This window comes from Dreissena polymorpha, chromosome 7 (genome assembly GCF_020536995.1).
Source record: "Dreissena polymorpha isolate Duluth1 chromosome 7, UMN_Dpol_1.0, whole genome shotgun sequence".
NCBI lineage: Eukaryota > Metazoa > Mollusca > Bivalvia > Myida > Dreissenidae > Dreissena > Dreissena polymorpha.
This window is the reverse complement of record NC_068361.1, coordinates 7,964,131-7,985,343: the sequence shown is the minus strand read 5'-3', so window position 1 is coordinate 7,985,343 and position 21,213 is coordinate 7,964,131. Positions and strand designations below refer to the sequence as shown.

The 21,213-nt window shown below is 35.2% G+C and overlaps 1 protein-coding gene across 2 annotated transcripts in view; it reads left to right on the top strand.

Annotated features, from left to right (window-relative positions):
* Positions 1-336: 336 nt before the first annotated feature.
* Positions 337-21,213, top strand: part of LOC127838066 (glycosyltransferase 25 family member-like) — a 61,249-nt gene continuing 40,372 nt past the window's right edge. For both annotated transcript variants that reach the window (XM_052365628.1, XM_052365629.1), the window contains exons 1-6: positions 337-621; positions 9,672-9,784; positions 12,731-12,846; positions 13,432-13,496; positions 16,596-16,792; positions 18,883-18,962. In XM_052365628.1, coding sequence (XP_052221588.1) covers positions 371-621; positions 9,672-9,784; positions 12,731-12,846; positions 13,432-13,496; positions 16,596-16,792; positions 18,883-18,962 — 822 coding nt within the window. In that variant the 5' untranslated portion in view covers positions 337-370. The remainder of the gene's footprint in view (positions 622-9,671; positions 9,785-12,730; positions 12,847-13,431; positions 13,497-16,595; positions 16,793-18,882; positions 18,963-21,213) is intronic.

The window sequence follows — 21,213 nt, the reverse complement described above, 5'->3', positions numbered from 1 at the left end:
GCAGCAGCAGCAGCAGCAGTAGTAGTAGTAGTAGTAGTAGTAGTAGTAGTAGTAGTAGTAGTAGTAGTAGTAGTAGTAGTAGTAGTAGTAGTAATAGTTGTTGTGGTAGTAGTAGTAGTACGAGGAGGAGGAGGAGGGGAGCAGCAGCAGCAGCATTAGTAGTAGTAGTTGTTGTTGTTGTAGTAGTCTTGTTGCGTACACTTAGACTTTAATTCTGATTAGTGGAAGAGAACTGCATCATTTGTATTTATCGTCTTTGCATAAATTCATATTTAAACCCGTTTGCACATAAAGGTCACTTTTCAGCGATTCCGTTACTTTCGGCAATTTTCTGGAGTTCTTCAAGAGAAGATAAGGAAGGAATTTAAAAATGGCTGATGTAGTTTTGACGTGTCGCAGTTCTGTGCGATATTCTTTATTTTTGCTGGTATTTCTCACATCACTTCAGTCTTTGAATTCAGATATCATTCGGGCCTATAGTGGAAATGATTTGCGTCAAGAAGAACGCTTTTACCCCACTGTTATGATTGCAACTTTGGTCCGAAATAAAGCTCATGTACTGCCTTATTTTTTCGGACTAGTCGAGAAATTGGACTATCCCAAAGACCGCATTTCACTTTGGTAATAATGACATTAGTAGCAAAATGTCTTACTTTTATCTTAATATTTTCAACTTTTTAACTGTAAAAACATTTTTAAATGTTGAGAAATATGTAGTTCTTCTTGAATGCTCTGAGCTTTTATGAGTACATACGTACAGCTCATAGTTCTTCTTTGTAACCCATTTTTTAATGTAAAAAAATTATGTCTCATGTATGTCTATAAAATTGAGTTCAATCAACCTAATACATTGTTACAACCACAATACATGTTGCAATCGACATCAATTTGCGTGTATTTTGTTGAGAAATGCTCAAAACATAAACTTGATAACAAATCGTTTATGGCGGAAGTTGTGAATTGTCCATTTGAGCAAAGCAAAAGAAAAGGTTACACTGCACAAATTGTTTTCACTGTAGTATCTGACGATGTCTTGTGGTAGCAGTTGAAATTGTGTTGCGCATAGCAGTGTAGTTTGAATTAGGACACATTCTTATTACTGTATTCTCGCTGCGATCGGATAAGTGGCAGAGTCCGTGCTTTTAGATACGGCATTGTATAAACAGTTATTGCGCTGTATACTAATTGAACTGAAAATCCGGAAAAAATCTGGATGTAGTGTCGGGTGTTCTTACATGCTTAGCAAGTCTACCGATCTGTTATGTACTCTGTGGTGCATTGACAAAGGGATTAACACGTGCGAATGTCTTTGATAAGGCAATACACTGCAACGCCGATATATCGCGGACCGTTATATCACGCTGTCCAATATATCGCGCTTTGGCTATGGCTCCCAAAAATCCGACGAGCATGATCACTAAATGACATGTTAAAATCTGAGAATTCGCTAACTTAAGCAAAAAACCGGTTCTAGCTAGTATCAACACCCCATATTTCGCGGCTAACTATGGCACGCAGTGAAGCGTGAAAAACAGTCGATTAGTACCAATGTTGTTTACACAAGGCTGGGGTTGTTTTTAACACTTAGGAAATATCCAATTAGTGTCATTGCAAAGGTAATAATGGCAGTTTACTGGTATATAGATCTTTAAATTTCGGTACTGATCATGAATTTCTTTGTCCTGATAAAAAGCGCGCGAAAATTGGCGTGGGTGTATTTATTTGTAAAAAAAAAATTCGTAGCCGGTACAACATTGAGATAATTTAATTTCCGTTAACAGTTTCGTTGTAAATTTCAACAAAAGTACCGCGGTATCTCGCGAATTATGTGGCATTGACATTTCCTATTAATAAAATATAATTCAAACACACGGTATCGTTACCGTTACGCTAAGGGTAAATTCGAATCTATGCACAATGTATTTTAAACGTTTTTTTACGGCAAGAATTTTTCATTTTAGCTGATTCGCGAGGGATTGTTCATGAAAATAAAAAACATAATTTACATTTTGGTTTTTATGATAAATACACAGATACTTATGTAGTAATGAAAACGTTTATAGTATAATTGGTTTGCAATTATTACAAAACAAATATGTAGCAGCGCTGTATATAAAATGAAAACATTGGGGAAATTTGACAAGTTAACTGCAATACAATTGAGTTAGACATTTCTTGAGTTATATCGCGCGCCGGATATATCGCGCTCGCGATCTTTGGACCCCACCAACCGCGATATATCGGCGTTGCAGTGTAGACCATTTCAGAGTTGATGAGGGTACTGATTATCGAGTGGTAGATGAAGCTATAACTGAAAGGGGTTGCCTAGAGATAAGGCTGTAGTATGGAATACTTAATAAATATTTAATTTTTTCATGCTATACAATTTAGTACTTAATTAATTAACGGAATGAAATAAATATTAGCATAAACGTATATAGATGTATGTCTACTTATGTACATATTGTAAAGCTTGATACTGTGTGTGATTATGAAATAAATATTAAAATAAAAGTGTATAGATGTATGTCTCCTAGTGTACATACTGTAAAGCTTTGATAATGTGTGTAAATATTGAAATACATATTAAAATAAAAGCATATAGAACCCGCCCCTTGCAGTTGTCTATCCATATGGTCGTTTGTTAGTGGGAGACAGTTGACTGAGAGAGACGTTTAAGAGTGTTGAGTGCTTAAGGCTGTCTGTATTAAAGACTTTGTTGACTAAAGAGATGGGTGAAAGGTTGTTATGCGTTAGGGAAGGTTGCGTTTTAAAGAATTGTTCTGTATGTGAGTGTGTTCTTTGTCAGTGTTGTTCGAGGTGCTGTGCAAAATGCGGATGTGCTGGTGTAATAGGTGTTTGGGAGAGATTTTTCATTTGATTGTTATCACTGAATAAAATGTAATGATAAACAGACAAGAATAACAAGCGAATAATATATATTTATACTGGTATTTCCCCAGGAATTTCGTCAGGCACTGCGGCAGGCGGTTGGTGTCGAATTCTTTATATACTTTGTAAATGTTATATATCAAAATCCACACTACTTTGGAGCTTCCAAATCACAACATTTCTTTTAATATTTATTTATATGTCCTCAGTTCATTTTATTCAAGTTATATATTATAATATTAAATAACAACCAAAATAAACAGAAAGCAAAAAAAATATTGAAAAACATTAGGTGACCCATGGAAAATCTTGCTTCCAACTACTGGTCGTTTATTAAGGGGCCTTTTCACAGATTTTGGCATATTTTGAAGTTTGTCATTAAATGCGTTATATTGATAAATGTAAACATTGGATCTTAAAAGCTCCAGTAAAGAATCAAGAATAAAATTTAAAGAAGGAAAACAAGTAGCCGGTACCAGGGCTCGAACCAGTGACCCCCGGAGTCCTGGAGTAAGTCTGAAGTAAAAACGCATTAGCCCTCTCGGCTATTCCGCCGATTATACACAGTTTAGGTATTTTATACGTTATATAAGCAATCTTCGTAGTTTCGTAAATTTAAACGACAACAACAGAACTCTCCAAATTATTCAATCGTTTCGCGTTGCAACGCTTTATAATTTTTAGGTTTTCAAATCGTCAAAAGATACATATAATGGCTATATTGGAGTATGGTAAATGTTCAGTACTACTGTTTCCTCACAAATATCATAACTAAAACGAAAATTTGCGAATCTGAAACAACTTGTTTCAATTTTGTAAATTTACCAAACCGTGAAAAGATCCCTTTAGATTGTATTCTGTCATGCACAAAGACTAAAGAAAAATGTGTTGCAGGTATATAGCGAATTTCGTAAATATGAAAGAAACTTTATATCTATTGGATCTGAATATATTAAATATTGGTACTGTTAAGCTATAGTCGCCTTTAAGAAAATAATGTGAACACATTTTAAAGTCTCTATAACGCTCAAAATCAACGAAAATTTCGTTAAGTATTTGGTAAAATAAAGTTAACACCTTAAAAATCAGTGTTCCTTAGAGCAATATCCAAAATTTCAACGCTAGATGTGATATGATTACAAAGATTTTTGTAGATACAAAATGCTCGTGTTTATTTATTTGTGGCCACAATTAATTCCCGCGAATATATCTATTCATACGACTCACGAACACCATTTTAGTGTCCATGTGTCGTATGAATAGATATGCAAAACAATAATGAAAACGAGCATTTTGTATCTACAAACATCTATTTTACCAGTCCACATCTGGCGTTTAAATTTCGGCAATTGCTATAAAGAACACTGATTTTTAATTGGTTAAGTTTATTTTACGAAAAATTGAATGAAATGTTTTATGATTTTGAAAAGTATGTTACTGTAAATGGTCGAGAGCAATCAAATAAGACGTTTGATTCCAATTAATTGTATTTATAACTTAAATTACGCACAACCGCAACACACGTACATCAGTTACGGTTTGTTTTTGAAGCAAGTTCTTTATACTTTTTATTTTCTGCAATAGTCGTAAACAATTAAAATATTTAAAAGATCGCTGTGGCGTACTGGATATGGTGTCCGCCTAGAGATCGGGAGGTCACGGGTTCGAACCCACTAGGAGCCTTCCTTTTATCTCCCCCAAAAGACACCAAGTACTGTTTCTAGTCCCAGGAAACGGACTCGAGAGCGTTTATGTAAGCCTATGGCTTTCGATGCAATCGAGCTACAATAAATAGGTTTAAACTAATTAAAATAAAACAAACAAACAATTTGAGCATATCTTTAATTGCTCTTACTCCACATGTACCGGTAATAATAGATCATTATCGGCCATTATTAGGGGACAAACACCATAATTGATTCCCATGAACGACCCGTAAATCGTTCATACATGTTATCTAAGCCCCTTATGCACACACCGCTGATAAGAGCGTGCATGTTTTGATTGAACATTGGCCGAATGCAGACAGCAAGCGCTTGTGAGAATTTCAAGTGCACGCATATTAGCCCGCTGGGCTAAAATCGCCTGGGGAAATCATTATTCTTATAATCCATGCATTACACTTTTGTTATTTTCTATATTGTATATGGCTAAAAGCAATCATATGCTTTAGAGCTAATACATGTTGCTGCTGTAGATGTTGTATTATAATTCCCTTCCGGCAGATCCGACCGCTATTTATATACAATTAACATAAGTATTAATTAAAATTTGAACAAATTATATATACAATTTCTGTCCATTTAAAACAAATATTTAATATTTGAAAATAACCTTTCTTAAAAACATAAATTGTATGTTTGGAGAAAAGCATAGGTAAACCGTTTATTGGTACATGTTGTTGTAAACACACCGCGTGCGTTCCTTTTATTTTTATTTTGGTTAATAAAAACTGTTCCATATGCAAACAAGTTGACATTTACATTTACGGTTGAGGTGTTTGAAACTTTGATTAAAATCTTTCTTCTGCGAGCACACCATATCATGTAAGTTATCTTAATTTGCTCATTATAGATATATTGACGATCTGTTTGTGTTAATTCATGTCAGAAAATAGTTTATGTTGCTAGTTTTACCAATAAATGAGCGCCGGGATTTTAGGCGGTGATTTTGCTATGGTAAATCGCGAAACCAGTTGCAACTCCCAGGACCCGGAGGGTCAATAGCTGGGAGTTGGATTATTGCAACTAGAGAAATATGTAAAATGATTTGACCACTAAACGGTTTATGGTAGGTTCATGTTGAGTTGTGCCCTTGTACGTATAGAGATCGCTTGAAATCTCTTCAAGATCATTCCCACCATGAAATTGGGAAAATTTGCATTGTGGAATATTCATATTGGAAATTATTGGTATTTTTAATTGCTTTGTATAAATTCTGCAAACTAATTTAAATATTCATTTACATGCATTTTTTCTTGAAATGTTCAGTTTCAGTGTTAATTTTATTTGTTCACTTATGCTCATTCAATTGGTCATTATCGGCTCAGGTACTTCTTACATGTACCCTGGGTACTCTTTAAGTATACTTAAATGTACCCCGGGTACAGAAAATATACTAACACGTACTCGGCCAATTTAGACGGTACCCTAGTTTTATTCCTGCCTAAAATCCAATGTAGTAAAACGCGCTATGGAATACAAAACAAAATTCTCAAAAATAATAATCTTCAAAATATTTTTTTAGCAGGAGTTTCAATAACAAAGAGGCCATTTTACAGAATATTTACTAAAATACGAACATGATTAATTTGAAAAAAGAAGCCAACAACAACCAATAAGTATATTTAAGAGTACCCGGATACATTTAAGTAATACCCGAGCTGACAATGACCAATCGAGCTTCACTTACAGATAATGCACTTTTGGAAGGAAATATAAAAAAAACCTTCCTTTTGGAAATTTGTCAGATGGCAATTTCAAATTGTATAGTTTTCTTTCAATTAGGTAAATACCTTTTAGGGGTACTTTGAACAGAAAGAAAAAAATCACTGCTGGTCATATATCTAATCAATAAAATATTTGTGACACATTAATTTTAATTTCTAGTTCTTTTTGAATGCTTTGAGAATTTATGATTACATGTACATATGTACAGCTCAAAGTTCTTCCTGATAAAGGCAAAGTCCAAGTAAAAAAGTATGTCTTGCATCTATGAAATGGAGTTTAATCAACTTACTACATCGTAACCTTTTACCATAAACATTAATTTTGAATGTTTTTTGTGGAGAAATGCTCAAAACAAAAACTTGATAAAAAGAACTCATTAAACCGAAAGCAAAAGTTTTGAATTGACACTTCAATATCTCTTACAGAGGTTCTGGTGATAAACGATGTGTCATGATTAGTTTAAAAGACATAAGTTCTTTCTTGAAGACAATTCCAGTGATATTTTATGCATATTTTCATATTTGGAATACTCAGCATTTTTGTCATTACAAAAACTTACACATTTTCATGAACTGTTGATGTGTTTGAAATGTTGATTAATATCTTTCTTCTACAAGCACACCATATTGTTTCAACATTCACACTCTAGGATTTATTTATCAGAGGGGGTAATCACGTGATAGTCAAGATGGCGACGTCCATACTGAGACAGTTATTTTTCGCCATTTTATACCATTTATTACTATTGTTTATTTTTTAAATGCACTCACTTTCCAGCCATATCAGTAAACAGGTGATTAGCATTTATTTCGTATTTAAATTCGCTTTATATCTCGACTTTACTCCCCGCAAATTTTCTTAGTGGAGCTCTTATTAGGTCATCCCGCTAAGAAATTTCGCACGGAGTAAAGTCGAGATATAGAGCGAATATTACTATGAAATAAAAGCCAGTAACTTTCTTCTTAATATGGCTGGAAAGTGAGCGGAATAAAAAAAATTAATACAAGTAATAAAGGGTATAAAACGGCGAAATATACCTGCCTCTGCATGGACGTCGCCATCTTGTTTGTCACCTGATTACCCCCTCTGTTTATGGTCTATGTGTGTATATTTTCGCAAGGAAACAGTTTATGTTGCTCATATTACCGATTTAAGTGCCGCCTGTTTTCCAAGTTTGGATTATTGCAACGTTCTATCATTATTTCACATGTGACCACTTTCCCCTTATTTCATAAGGACTCTCACTATTAATGCGATCTTAGGAGCTTCCTAATTTACATGCAGAAGCTTATTTGATAACCATGTATGGCAATAATAAGTTTTTAGCTTTTTTGATCGCCTTTTGTCCATCATGCATTGTGCGTCGTGCAATGTCAACATTTGCCACATTTATTGTCCGATCTTCATGAAATGTTGTCAGAAGATTTGTGCCAATGATATCTTGGACAAGTTTGAAAATGGTTCTGGTTGGTTGACGAACAAGGCCGCCAGTCGCAGTGTTACTTTTCATTAAAAATTGGGTCGGTAACCCATTCTCAATTGAAAAAAGTATATATTTTTCCCAAATGGGATCTTACAATTCCCAATGGAACCAAAATAAATATTTTTTTATTTTTTTTAGAACAATATTGTGTTTATCTCCCATCCATATAAAATCAACCGTAGTAAATATAATACAGGACACACTTGTATCCTCAATTTTGAAGCATTTGTTAGCAAAACAACAACAACACAAATTTCCCAAATTTAGTCAAAACGCCGCGAATTTTTCCAATTCAAAGGGACCCGGCCCCATTCCCAAAATGGTGAAAAAAACAATGCATGGGCGGGGCATTTTTCCTTAAATGGCTAAAGTAAAACCTTGATAGCACTAGTTATATTTATAGTGCACTCTTCATGTTCAAAACTTGTTCAGAACATCTGTTCTAATGATATATTTGGCTGCACAAAACAGGTCAGGTCCTTTGTATCCCAGGTTAGCGACTTTGGGTCTTTCAGGCCCTCTTGTTCTTGAATTCTTAGAGCTTTTATGAGTACATACATACAGCTCTGAGCTCAAAGTTCTTCTGCGTAACTTTGGCAAAAACCATTGTGAGTCTTTTGCTCAAAAGAAAAACTTTATAAAAACCGTTAGCTAACTGAAACCAAAAGTTTTTATTTTATCATTATAGCAAAGAAAGTAACAGATAACACAGCACTATAAATTCTCCAGAATGTAAGATGGTCCAGTGCTATGCTGTCAGTTGAAAGTTTCTAGTGCTATTTGAATAGTTATAATGAGTTATTTGAATTATGACTTATTCTGGTGACATTGTCATTGTTGCCCAAATTGCATTTGCATATTTTCAAGTTTGGAATATCTTGACGTTTTCCTTTAAAAAATGTAGACACTTTTTGCAATAGTTGCCATGTTTGAAACTTAGATAAGTATAATTATTCTGCCAGCACATCATTTCACAAAAGTTGTTTTAACCCTTACAGTGCTGGAACCGAATTTTGAAGGCCTTTGCAAACAGTTTGGATCCAGATGAGACGCCACAAAACGTGGCATCTCATCAGGATCCAAACTGTTTGCTATTCTGATAGTATTCTTTGAAAAAAAATCAAAGAAAATGCTAATTTTAGAAATTCAGCAGACAACATTTTAGCAGACGACAAATTTCCCAGCATGCAAAGGGTTAATTACATGTGTAGCTCATAATTTGTTCATAAGGGATATATTTATGGTTTTTATGTGTTTTTGTAAAATAAATTTTATGCCAGAAAACAGCTTATTTGGCTCATATTACCAATTAAAGAGCCGCCTTGATTTCAGACGGCGAGTTAACATGAAAAAAGTATTTAGGAATTGCAACTGCCAGCGACCCGAATATTGTCAGGAGCCGGGAGGTAGATTATTAAAACTAATGAAATCAATAAATGTCACACTTTGGACTCAACTTTAATTATCTGCAGTCATTTTCCCCTTGGTGTTAAATTTGTGGATCAGTCAATCAGCAAAATCAACAGAAAATATTATTCCCACAAATCAAAGATCGACTTACTGGGCGACTTAGGCCAAAATTTTGCCGACGGGGAGCACACTTCGCTTTTTTGAAACAGCAGGGAGAAAAAACTTCGCCCTAATTTCTTAATTTCTGAGTAAATTCATTTTCAAACTATAGATAACACACACATGTTCGCAGTAGGGATCGTCTTTGCAAATAAATACACAAGGATATTTGAGTGCAAGATACCTGTCAATGGCGCTGGCGAGTCCATAGACTCCGCCGGCTGTAACTGGAATAATAATGATTTTACAGTATTTCAAAAATCCTTTTCTGCCTTTAGGATCAGGTCCGACCATAATGAGGATAATTCCACCAGCATGGTGTCGACATGGATCAAGGCGGTCGAACATCTCTACAACAATGTGGAGTTTGTGTACGATGATTCATATACAAGTAAGTGTATATTCTCACAGATTGTATCTGGCCATAAACATTTATTGTATGACTGATACAATATTGACAGGACACAATATTGGATTATTGAAGCATTGCATTTGGTGACATGTTAGTTATTAGTACCAAACTTTTGGATTGGATTCCCTCCTACATGAGTCTAGCTCTGTGAAAACTGGGGTCGTATTCCAGAAGCATCTTAAGTTCAAGTGGATTCTTATCCTTAAATTGGGAAATTTTCTTAAGTGTTTCATTTCCTACTGCAATAGCTTGGCATCAAGAATTACATAAAAATAACATCATTATGTCAATGTTATGTTAGGAATACCAAAAGAAACATGAGATTCCTTATCTAATAAAGAAATACAAAACAGTGTAATTTTGAACTTAAGTAAAATTATTTAAGAAATGACTTAAGATGTTTCTGGAATACCACCCCAGAGCTATATGCATTTGCCTAAAGTTCCTGATTAGTCATTGCAGTGTGCACAGGCTGATCAGGGATGACAGTCTCTGCTTTTATGGTATATGGCGTTTTAAGGAAGTCTCTACGTAGTGAAATTCCAGTTTAGGCGTAAAGTGTCGTCGCTATAAGTCTTTGCAGACTGCACTGGCTAATCAGGGACGACACTTTAGGCACATGCATCAAGCCTCTTTCCCACAGCATGGCTCTGTGTTTTATGTATTTAAAAGCTTGCCAAAGATGACTTAAGCTTTCAAATGTGTCCAGCTTCACAGTGTTGGTGATTAGTCTAGAAAGGAGGTTTTGATTCTTCATTTTTATTTCCACAAAAATACTGATTGAGTTACTCCATTGATTCATTGAAAAACCATAGCCTCTATGATAGGGGTTGCAGCTGGTGTTGATTAAGGATGTTGTATTGAAAACTTCAAGAATTTTCGTCCCAAACTTTTGGATGGATTTCACAATAGTTTCATACAGGATTTTTCTTTTTGGACTTCATAAACTTGTCGTCAAACAATTTTGATTTGTTAAAAAGAGAGCCAAGAAGTTTTTTTGCTTTAAGAAAACTTGAAACTCTTCTGATCTGAAACTAAGGGCTAGCTTTCCCTGAACCAATTTCTTTAAATTATTTTGTTTCGTTAAAATACATGGCTTACAAGGGGCTAGGCTCATGGAAATCTGTAACAATCATTGAACACTTTGAAAATGGTCTGCTCAGCTGTAAGAAACTTACTGGTCAGCGAGTATTTCTCGGACAAAAGTTACGGTTTTTATTTTATAACTTTCAAAAGAATACCAAAAAATTTATAAAAAAATTACTGATACATCCTGGGTTTGTCATCTACAAGCTAATGTAAACAAACATTTTTTGATGTGCGCTCGCGTATGTACATGAGCCGTATATGGAACCATTAAAGTGAGGTAATTTTCCACTTTACAGAAGTATTTACCGGACATTTATATAAATTTAGTATTTTTAAACAAGTAAGAGTTTAAATAAAACTTTTCTTAACATTAACATTAAAATGACGTACATACATTACTTTGATAGTAAAATATGTCGCTTCCTGAGTGTGTTAATAGATTAATAATTTGTTTCCAATATCAGTTTGAACAAATATCTATAAATAAGCATGTTTATTTATAGATCTTTGTGGAAAGAAGAATATTATTTGTCAAGGGGGAAAATCCAAACAGTGAATTTATAATTTTAAATGAGATTTGTTTCTATTATATTTAATTGTTTACTTAGTACATTTTGTGAGCAATTCAAATATATGTATACAGCAAATTGTGTGGAATTTTTATCTAAAAAATCTATAATATAAATTATGTTTGCGTGTTAAACACATAATTTTTGGTAAAATAAAAGATTGTAATACAAATGATTGAGACCTGCTCTATTACAGTAGACAAACAAAAATCTCAAGCACACAGTTTGGATTTCAGTAAGGGATTTCTTTTGAGCATGCGCGGGCTATTAATATCCCCCGCCAGGAGGTCGCATTCCTACGAGATTTGAAAACATCACACTTGTTTAACTTTAATACAAGCATTTAACGAATTTTTGCTGTCAACTTCAAGAAAACAAACATCTGTAAGTATATATCTGACGAAGCAAATTGCGTTGCAGCGTTACAATACACAAAATAAATAGAACGTCCGGTAAATACTGCTGTCCGACAAATACTCGCCAACCAGTAACTTGTAAATGATTATTTTTAAGAAGTGAATGATATCCAACTAAATTTCTTGAAAATATGTTATTTTTGGTCCATCTGTTTTATTGGTTCCCAGCATTACTAATAACTGTATAAGCCTTACTCTGGGAAAACAGGGCTTAATGCATTTGCGACAAGTGTTTCCCCAGATTAGTATGTGCAATGGACAAGTGTTGCACCAGATTAGTATGTGCAATGGACAAGTGTTGCCCCAGATTAGTATGTGCAATGGACAAGTGTTGCCCCAGATTAGTATGTGCAATGCAGTACAAACTCATCGGGGATGACAATTGCTGCTTTTATGATATTTGTTGTTTAATCCTTTCAGTGCTGGAACCGAAATTTGAAGGCCTTTGCAAACAGTTTGGATCCAGATGAGACGCCACAGAACGTGGCGTCTCATCAGGATCCAAACTGTTTGCTGTTCTTATAGTATTCTTTGAAAAAAAATCGAAGAAAATGCTAATTTTAGAAATTCAGCAGACAACATTTTAGCAGACGAAAAATTTCCCAGCATGCAAAGGGTTAAGAGAAGGTACTACTAAGCTTAGCAAAGGTCCAGTTAAGGCAGAAAGTGTCTGCAGAGGCAAATCAGGGACGGCACTTTACGTACATGCATTAAGCCCTGTTTTTCAAGAGCGTAGCTATTATATTGTCATTCTCTAAGGTTCTTACACATCACTATTGTGCCTTTTAATGATGAGCAATCTTGGACTTCTTGATTTGTTATTAATTAAGTCTTCTTTGTTTTCATTTCAGAATATGAAGACGCAAAAAGCCCTTGCGATTGGTCGGATCAACGATTCAAGCACGTCATGCACCTGCGGGATAAAGCTCTCCACGCAGCCAGGCTTCAGTGGGCAGACTACCTGTTTGTATGTAGTTATGGCAACATCAATTTGTTAAGTCTCTGTCAATGTGCAAAACTTCCTAAATTGCAAGTAAAAAAATTGGGAGGTCACGGCTTAGATCCCCATAGTGGGAGCGTTCTTTAGATCTTCCCCAAAGACAAAGTACTGATTCTTAGACTCAGCGTTTTGATAAGCCCAAGGCTTCCGATGCAATCAAGCTAAAAAAAGAAGAGGTTTCATCTAAACTTCTGATCTTTCAATGGTAAATGAAACACCCTGGAGGATGTACATGTAGGTTGCAGTCACTATGTAGGGTTGTTGGTCGGTAAAATGTATGTTGACACATAAAATAGTTTTAAATCACTATTATTTGTGGGACATTAATTTTAGTTGGTTTTGTGGGTTGACTAATCCAAGAATTCTATGCACCCCACTTTCCTCCTAGACTGGAACTTTTAATGAAAAATTCCAGAAAAGCAGAAACTGTTGTGCCTAATCAGCCTGTTCAACATGTACTGGGATGACAATTAAGGCACATGCACTAAGGCCTATTTTTATATTAAATACAATATTACAAGAAAAACAATAATTGTGTAACCTAAATTCTAGATGATAGATGCTGATGTTCTGCTGGAAAACCCCAAGGTTCTCAAGATATTGATGCAGCAGAAGCAGTGAGTATTGGCTGTTCTTTATCTTTCGGCTGAGTCAAGTGAAAAATAAATGGACCATGCTCTGTGTAGAGGGCGCTTAATGCATGCATGCGTAAAGTGTCGTCCCAGATTAGCCTATGCAGTCCACACAGGCAAATCAGGGACGACACTATCAGCTTAAACAATAGTTTCACTAAGAAGAGACTATCTTTAAACGAAAAATACCATGAAAGCGACTGCACAGCCTCATCTGGGACAACACTTTACGTACATGCATTAAACCCCCTTTTCAAAGAGCACGGCTAAAATATTTTGTAACTAAGGTCTTTCCTAATAGGTATATCCTCTTGAATTTGATTCTAAGACCAGGCTGGCAAGCTGGTGGGTAGACTGCTGTACAAGAAACCTTAGGATTGCAGGTTCTTTTCCCAGCCTGTCCACCTTACTTATGTGGACATCGGTGACGAATCAGCAATTTTTTTGCCCAATTGATAAAAGTACTTGTACCTGACAAATTGGGAAAATTTATTGTGAAAAATCCTAAAATTTGGAAAAATTCCCCTTGTGAAGTCTACAGATTTGGTAATTGGTATATTTGATATTATGCCAACAGATACTTTAAAATTGATTACTTAGTGTTTTCAAGCTGTCAATGTCGCATTACTTAGGTTCAAACAATAGAAATGCATAGGGAAATTAACAAAATGTTTCATTATATTTATATTTTTTGGGGATGGGTAACTTGCTTTTGTTTTTTCGGACAGCAATTTGGAAATTTATGTTTTTTCCCCATTGCGAACATGCCGTTTTTGGGTACTTTATCAAGAAGGAAAAATCTGGCTGTGAATTTATTTCTCTGGCCATGTTTCTGATAGTCTTACAAATAAGGGAGTTTAGGTAACTGGCATGAGTGTGTGTACGTTGTACTGGTGAACCAGCGTTACTGGTAAACCAGCGTTACTGTTTGTAGGAATGGTATATTTTAATTAAAAGCCATGATACAACTGGAGTAATGTTGAAATGGCGAAAAAACAACAGACAGACAGTCTGTTAGGACTTATACAACTGTACATCGTCTTCATACGTGTATATATTTATTATTTTCTGCCACATGAATAGGAAAAACAACAGAACATTATACAACATGAAATAGTCATTTAAGAATACAAATAAACACAATAGATGGCAATAATACTTAATTATTATTTAGGCAGTACTGAAAACTTATCTAAATAGATTTATTTATCACCATAATTCTTATAACAACAGCTTCTTTGATGTATTTTCATACATTAACAATAATTGATATTTAACATAAAATGTATAAAGTTGGGTTGATAAAAAATACTTAGTTAATTTTATTTTCTGTAATCAGTGTAACAGGAGAATATATACATATAAAATTTTGTTCATCTTCTTAATCAAAGTCATAACAACATAAACTGTCCCTATAAAATGTTGGTTTGTTTGAAGTCCAAGTCTTTGATTGTCCTTACCTTCCAAGCCTTCATCCTTATAGTTTGCATAGTTAGCACCCATATTTCCTTTGCCTGGCATAACCTAAGTTATATTCTTATAAACGCACTGCCAACTACTGACAGTACTGGTGCAACGATGCTTTTGAAAAGGATGGATATAAAAGCATTAATTTAAGTTTATCTACATCATTACAATTGTGTATGTGGGTACGAACATTTTGGGTAAGAAAAAAATGTGTACGAAAATTTTGGGTACAAAAATTATGCCCCCCCCCCCAAAAAAAAATGGATACGAACAAAATTTGGTTACGAAAGAAAAATTGGGTAGGAAAAAAAAATTGGTAGGACAAAAATTTGGGTACGAAAAAACATTTGCAGGTACGGGGAAGTAGTACCCGTGGGGAACTTGACCCATTCAGCGAATCTGGGTGGCGGGTTACATTCTTGATCAAATATAACAAGAAATATCTTTAAAAAATATTCGACGTGTATTTTCTGTACCATTTATCTTAAAAAAATGTTCTGTTACAGTAAAACATTTGTGGGTTATAACATAACGTTTCGGCATATATATTCAAAACTTGACATGCTCTTTAATTACACCATGCTCTTTAATTTCACAAGCATATCATACCAAACTTTATATTTCGTTGTTTACTTTCCTAAATTAATGATAATTGTGTACGAATGTAATTTATCATGCCCATGTGTATGAACATATAATTTTTTCTCTTTTGATTGTTGTTTTTCTCTAATTCAATAAGCTTAGGCATGTTTGTTTGTTAAGTACGACAATACTTTTATGGAGATTCCTGAAAGTAGGTATGAGCACATAGTCGTAAGAGCACTTGAATACGTGAGTTCGCTCATGAACACATGGTAAGGTTAACTAAATCTCTGCGATATGACCTAATATGTGTTTAAAACAGCAAAAAATATCCAACATTATCAAACATAGTATGTGCACTGATGTGGCTCTGTAATTTCTGTTTGAAAAGTTTATTGAATATGCAAAATGAGAAAGCACGCATAACAGCGAGTTTCATAGATATCGTTTGGCTATTGTGTTGTTTATATACTATATTCGCTATAACGTTTACAAATGGCAGGTTCGAAATAATTTGTTTTCTTTACACTCATGATCGCGTTAAACGTTAATTATACACGTTTCCATTCGCAATGTATTTACAAAATCACAACAAATGTCAAATACAACACATAAAATGCATAGTTGTTTCATTGATCTATAAACATTTAATGGATTGAATATAACTGATTTAAAATAAACGTTTTCAAACTATTATTAAATCTTTTCCAGAATATGCTGTCCTATTTATAGCTGAGCTTCCTTTACCTTTATCAATGATTATCAGCGAGGTATGCCCATTAGAAAAATCGAGCTATCTCAATCGGACTGGCTCGGTCTTTTACATAGGTCGCCATTGTGAAGAATTTTTTCATGGTATGATAACTTAGACGAGCTGCTTCGCAGCATCGTCAATAATGTGTAAATATTGCCCAAAGGAGAGAAATACTATATGAATTATTTCTTCCGTTTCAATCCTTTTCTAATACCAATTGTATTGTTTAATTAATATATAAAGTACTTGCCAAAGTAATAAATATATCTAAACTATTTCAGGACATTGGTGGCCCCGATGCTGACCACCGAGATACCTGACTCATCTTACTCCAACTTCTGGGGTGCCATGGACGACCACGGGTTCTACAAGAGAGTGCCAGAGTATTTCAAGGTGCTGGAACGCGAGACAACAGGCATTTTCCAGGTGCCAATGATATACACGGCCTTCCTGTTGGACATGAGGGATAAACGCACAGGTAGGGGAATAATGATTGATATTTATTGCATTGCTAATATTAAATGACATAACCGGGTATATCATGAAGCTACGAGTGTGATTTCTTCTTCTTTCAGCTGAAGATTTTTTTTCCTCATCATTTTCGGAATGAGGCATAGGGAAAAATTTCAATGTTGTCAATAACAATTGTGAAGTGTTGTAGTTTTTGGGCTTGAAATTACTAAAATTAAGAAAAAAAGTGTATGTAACATTATAGTAGCTTGGTTCAATTCAGAGAGCTTAATAAGGAGATTGATTGACTATTGGTGATTGGTCATGAAATATCATCTACGGCCATTCTCACCCCCATCCCCTGATTCAAGCAGGAGGCTTGTCAGGTACTGGCATATCTATGTGCGCTTATTATTGGTAAACCACTAACCCAGGAAGTGTGATTTGGTGTATTGGCCGCCGTGATGTGACTAAAATACTGTTGAAAATGGTGAAAAACCTTACAGAAACTTAACTTAACCCTTTGCATGCTGGGAAATTTGTCGTCTGCTAAAATGTCGTCTGCAGAATTTCTAAAAATAGCATTTTCTTCGATTTTTTTTCAAAGAATATTATCAGAATAGCAAACAGTTTGGATCCTGATGAGACGCCATGTTTTGTGGCGTCTCATCTGGATCCAAACTGTTTGCAAAGGCCTTCAAAATTCGGTTCCGGCACTGAAACTTAACTTAAGAGTGGATAAGTTAAGAATCAAGTGTAAAATCCTTAGTGCTATAGAGCTAATCTTTTGTATTGACACATTAGGAAGGTCAAACAAAGTAAACACATGTTTGGTCGGGTGCAACTTTCATGTGCATGTCGCTCGATCACAAACATAGAACTTATAAAGGATGACGTAATTAGTAAGTACTTTTAATCCTAGAACTTATAAAGTATGACGTAATTAGTCGGTACTTTTAATCCTCCATCAGATGTCATTTAATTGATTTTTTATGTTTTTTTTTTTTTTTTTTTTTTTTGCCTAGTGGACTTTTTTTTTTTTTTTTTTTTTTTTTTTTTTTTAAATATATATATTTATTCATCAATACACAATACACTTACACGCATGGAGTTATAACAGAAAAAAATACAAAGAAAAAACAATACTACAAACATCTGTCGAGAGTCTTACATGAGACTGTAGCAAAAAATAATTTAATACAATTCGACAAAATATATCGAAGCATAAATTTTTTTTTATATCTTAACCCTTTCCCAATCAGAAGCAAAGTGAAAATGGCTATGTGCAAACAGCATAAAACCAGAACAGCCTGCGAGTAATTCGCAGTCTGTTCAGGTTTTATGCTGTTTGCTGCTCATCAGTATCTTTTTTAATTAAGCCTTAAAGCTAGAATCTAGTACAGTAAGAAAGGCCTTTAATTAAAATTAATTTTCTAAGGGACTACAAATGAGTGAAAATACGTATATAAGTGGTAAAGCGTTAAGACACAGGTTTTAGTAAGAGTTAAGTGAGGCTGATGATTTCCAAAAGTAGAGGGCATAAAAGTTTATTTTAAGTGATGCTTGAGGAAGTAGCCAGGTGTTGCTCAATAGTTTGATCAAATAGCAAGGTGTTTAACCCTTTGCATGCTGGGAAATTTGTCGTCTGCTAAAATGTTGTCTGCTGAATTTCTAAAATTAGCATTTTCTTCGATTTTTTTTCAAAGAATACTATCAGAATAGCAAACAGTTTGGATCCTGATGAGACGCCACATTCTGTGGCGTCTCATCTGGATCCAAACTGTTTGCAAACTCCTTCAAAGTTCGGTTACCGCACTGAAAAAGTTAACTCACCTTTACCACTTAGATACATATTTTGTTGCATTTGTAGTCCCATAGAAAGTTAAATTTAATTAAAGACCTTTCTTACTTAATTCAAGTTTTAAAGGCTTCATTTCCAACCCTTAGATACTTATGAGCAGCAAACAGCATAAAACCTCAACAGACTGAGAGTTACTGGCAAGCTGCTCTGGTTTCATGCTGTTTGCAAAAAGCCATTTTCACTTTGCTTCTAAAGGGGAAAGGGTTAAATCTTACATTTTTAGCAAATTATTATTATATTGTGTTGTTGTTTTTCAGCTCTGCTGTCTTACATTCCACCAGTGGGTTATAACAGAGCCATCGATGACATAATCGTCTTTGCTTTTTCTGCTAAAATGGTATGTGCAGATAGTACAATTTGTATGTCCCCTTTTAAAGAAGGCAGCATATAGCATTCTTACTGTGCGTCCCTAAGAGTATCAGCCATAACTAATTATATTTACTAATGTATTGATGCATTTAAAATAACATGGCACACTAGAAACCTTCATAAGACTATGTGTTGCGGGTAACACCTGTCTTCCTACCTTAAAGGTCAAGGTCACACTTATAGGTCAAAGGGCAATTTTGGCCACAAAACAGCTTGAACATTCCTGTCTCAGCATACAAATGCAATTGCATATCATACGTATATAAGTATATGGAATGACTGGTTAATATCATTTTGTTTCATATTTTCTGGTGAGGCTTTGAATGCAATAACATGGAGGCTTGCCAAGTGATATGATAATACCTCCAAATATTGGCTGCGTACATTGTATTTGTTTTAGTACCCAATAAATAATCTAACTGAAATACTGCTGTATTTTTGGTATCAAATACAGAAATCCATATTACAATTTGGACTACCGGTATAACAGTTTGAAATTGGTTTCATTATTAAATGGCTGGAAAAAAAACAGACTTTTGAATGATGTCACTCATGAACGCATCACCATAACATCATAATGACATGTTAATATTCGAGTAGTTCAATATAATATTAAGATCATGTTTGGAATTTATACAATATTTGTTGGGGGCTTGTGAAATGCAGCATCACACAATCAACTAATGAGATACAACCCATCAGAACACCAAGGTCATGTTATATTCCAAATATATCAGACACATCTACCGGTATGTATTGAACTTTGTTCTTTGAAAACTGGGCTGAATGCATGTGGGTTTTAACTTAACCCTTTCAGTGCTGGAACCGAATTTTGAAGGCCTTTGCAAACAGTTTGGATCCAGATGAGACGCCACAGAACATGGCGTCTCATCTGAATCCAAACTGTTTGCTATTCTGATAGTATTCTTTGAAAAAAATCGAAGAAAATGCTAATTTTAGAAATTCAGCAGACGACATTTTAGCAGATGACAAATTACCCAGCATGCAAAGGGTTAAGTGTAGTTCCCGATTAGCCTGTACATTGTGAGCAGGCTAGTCAGGCACCATCTGTCTAAGTTCCCAATTAGCCTGTACATTGTGAGCAGGCTAGTCAGGCACCATCTGTCTAAGTTCCAGATTAGCCTGTACATTGTGAACAGGCTAGTCAGGCACCATCTGTCTAAGTTCCAGATTAGCCTGTACATTGTGAGCAGGCTAGTCAGGCACCATCTGTCTAAGTTCCAGATTAGCCTGTACATTGTGAACAGGCTAGTCAGGCACCATCTGTCTAAGTTCCAGATTAGCCTGTACATTGTGAACAGGCTAGTCAGGCACCATCTGTCTAAGTTCCAGATTAGCCTGTACATTGTGAACAGGCTAGTCAGGCACCATCTGTCTAAGTTCCCAATTAGCCTGTACATTGTGAACAGGCTAGTCAGGCACCATCTGTCTAAGTTCCAGATTAGCCTGTACATTGTGAACAGGCTAGTCAGGCACCATCTGTCTAAGTTCCCAATTAGCCTGTACATTGTGAGCAGGCTAGTCAGGCACCATCTGTCTAAGTTCCAGATTAGCCTGTACATTGTGAACAGGCTAGTCAGGCACCATCTGTCTAAGTTCCAGATTAGCCTGTACATTGTGAGCAGGCTAGTCAGGCACCATCTGTCTAAGTTCCAGATTAGCCTGTACATTGTGAACAGGCTAGTCAGGCACCATCTGTCTAAGTTCCAGATTAGCCTGTACATTGTGAACAGGCTAGTCAGGCACCATCTGTCTAAGTTCCAGATTAGCCTGTACATTGTGAACAGGCTAGTCAGGCACCATCTGTCTAAGTTCCAGATTAGCCTGTACATTGTGAACAGGCTAGTCAGGCACCATCTGTCTAAGTTCCAGATTAGCCTGTACATTGTGAGCAGGCTAGTCAGGCACCATCTGTCTAAGTTCCCAATTAGCCTGTACATTGTGAACAGGCTAGTCAGGCACCATCTGTCTAAGTTCCAGATTAGCCTGTACATTGTGAACAGGCTAGTCAGGCACCATCTGTCTAAGTTCCAGATTAGCCTGTACATTGTGAGCAGGCTAGTCAGGCACCATCTGTCTAAGTTCCAGATTAGCCTGTACATTGTGAACAGGCTAGTCAGGCACCATCTGTCTAAACTGTACCTTCGTTTACAAGAGACTAATTTTTAATGAAAAACAATACAATACAAGCGGAAAGT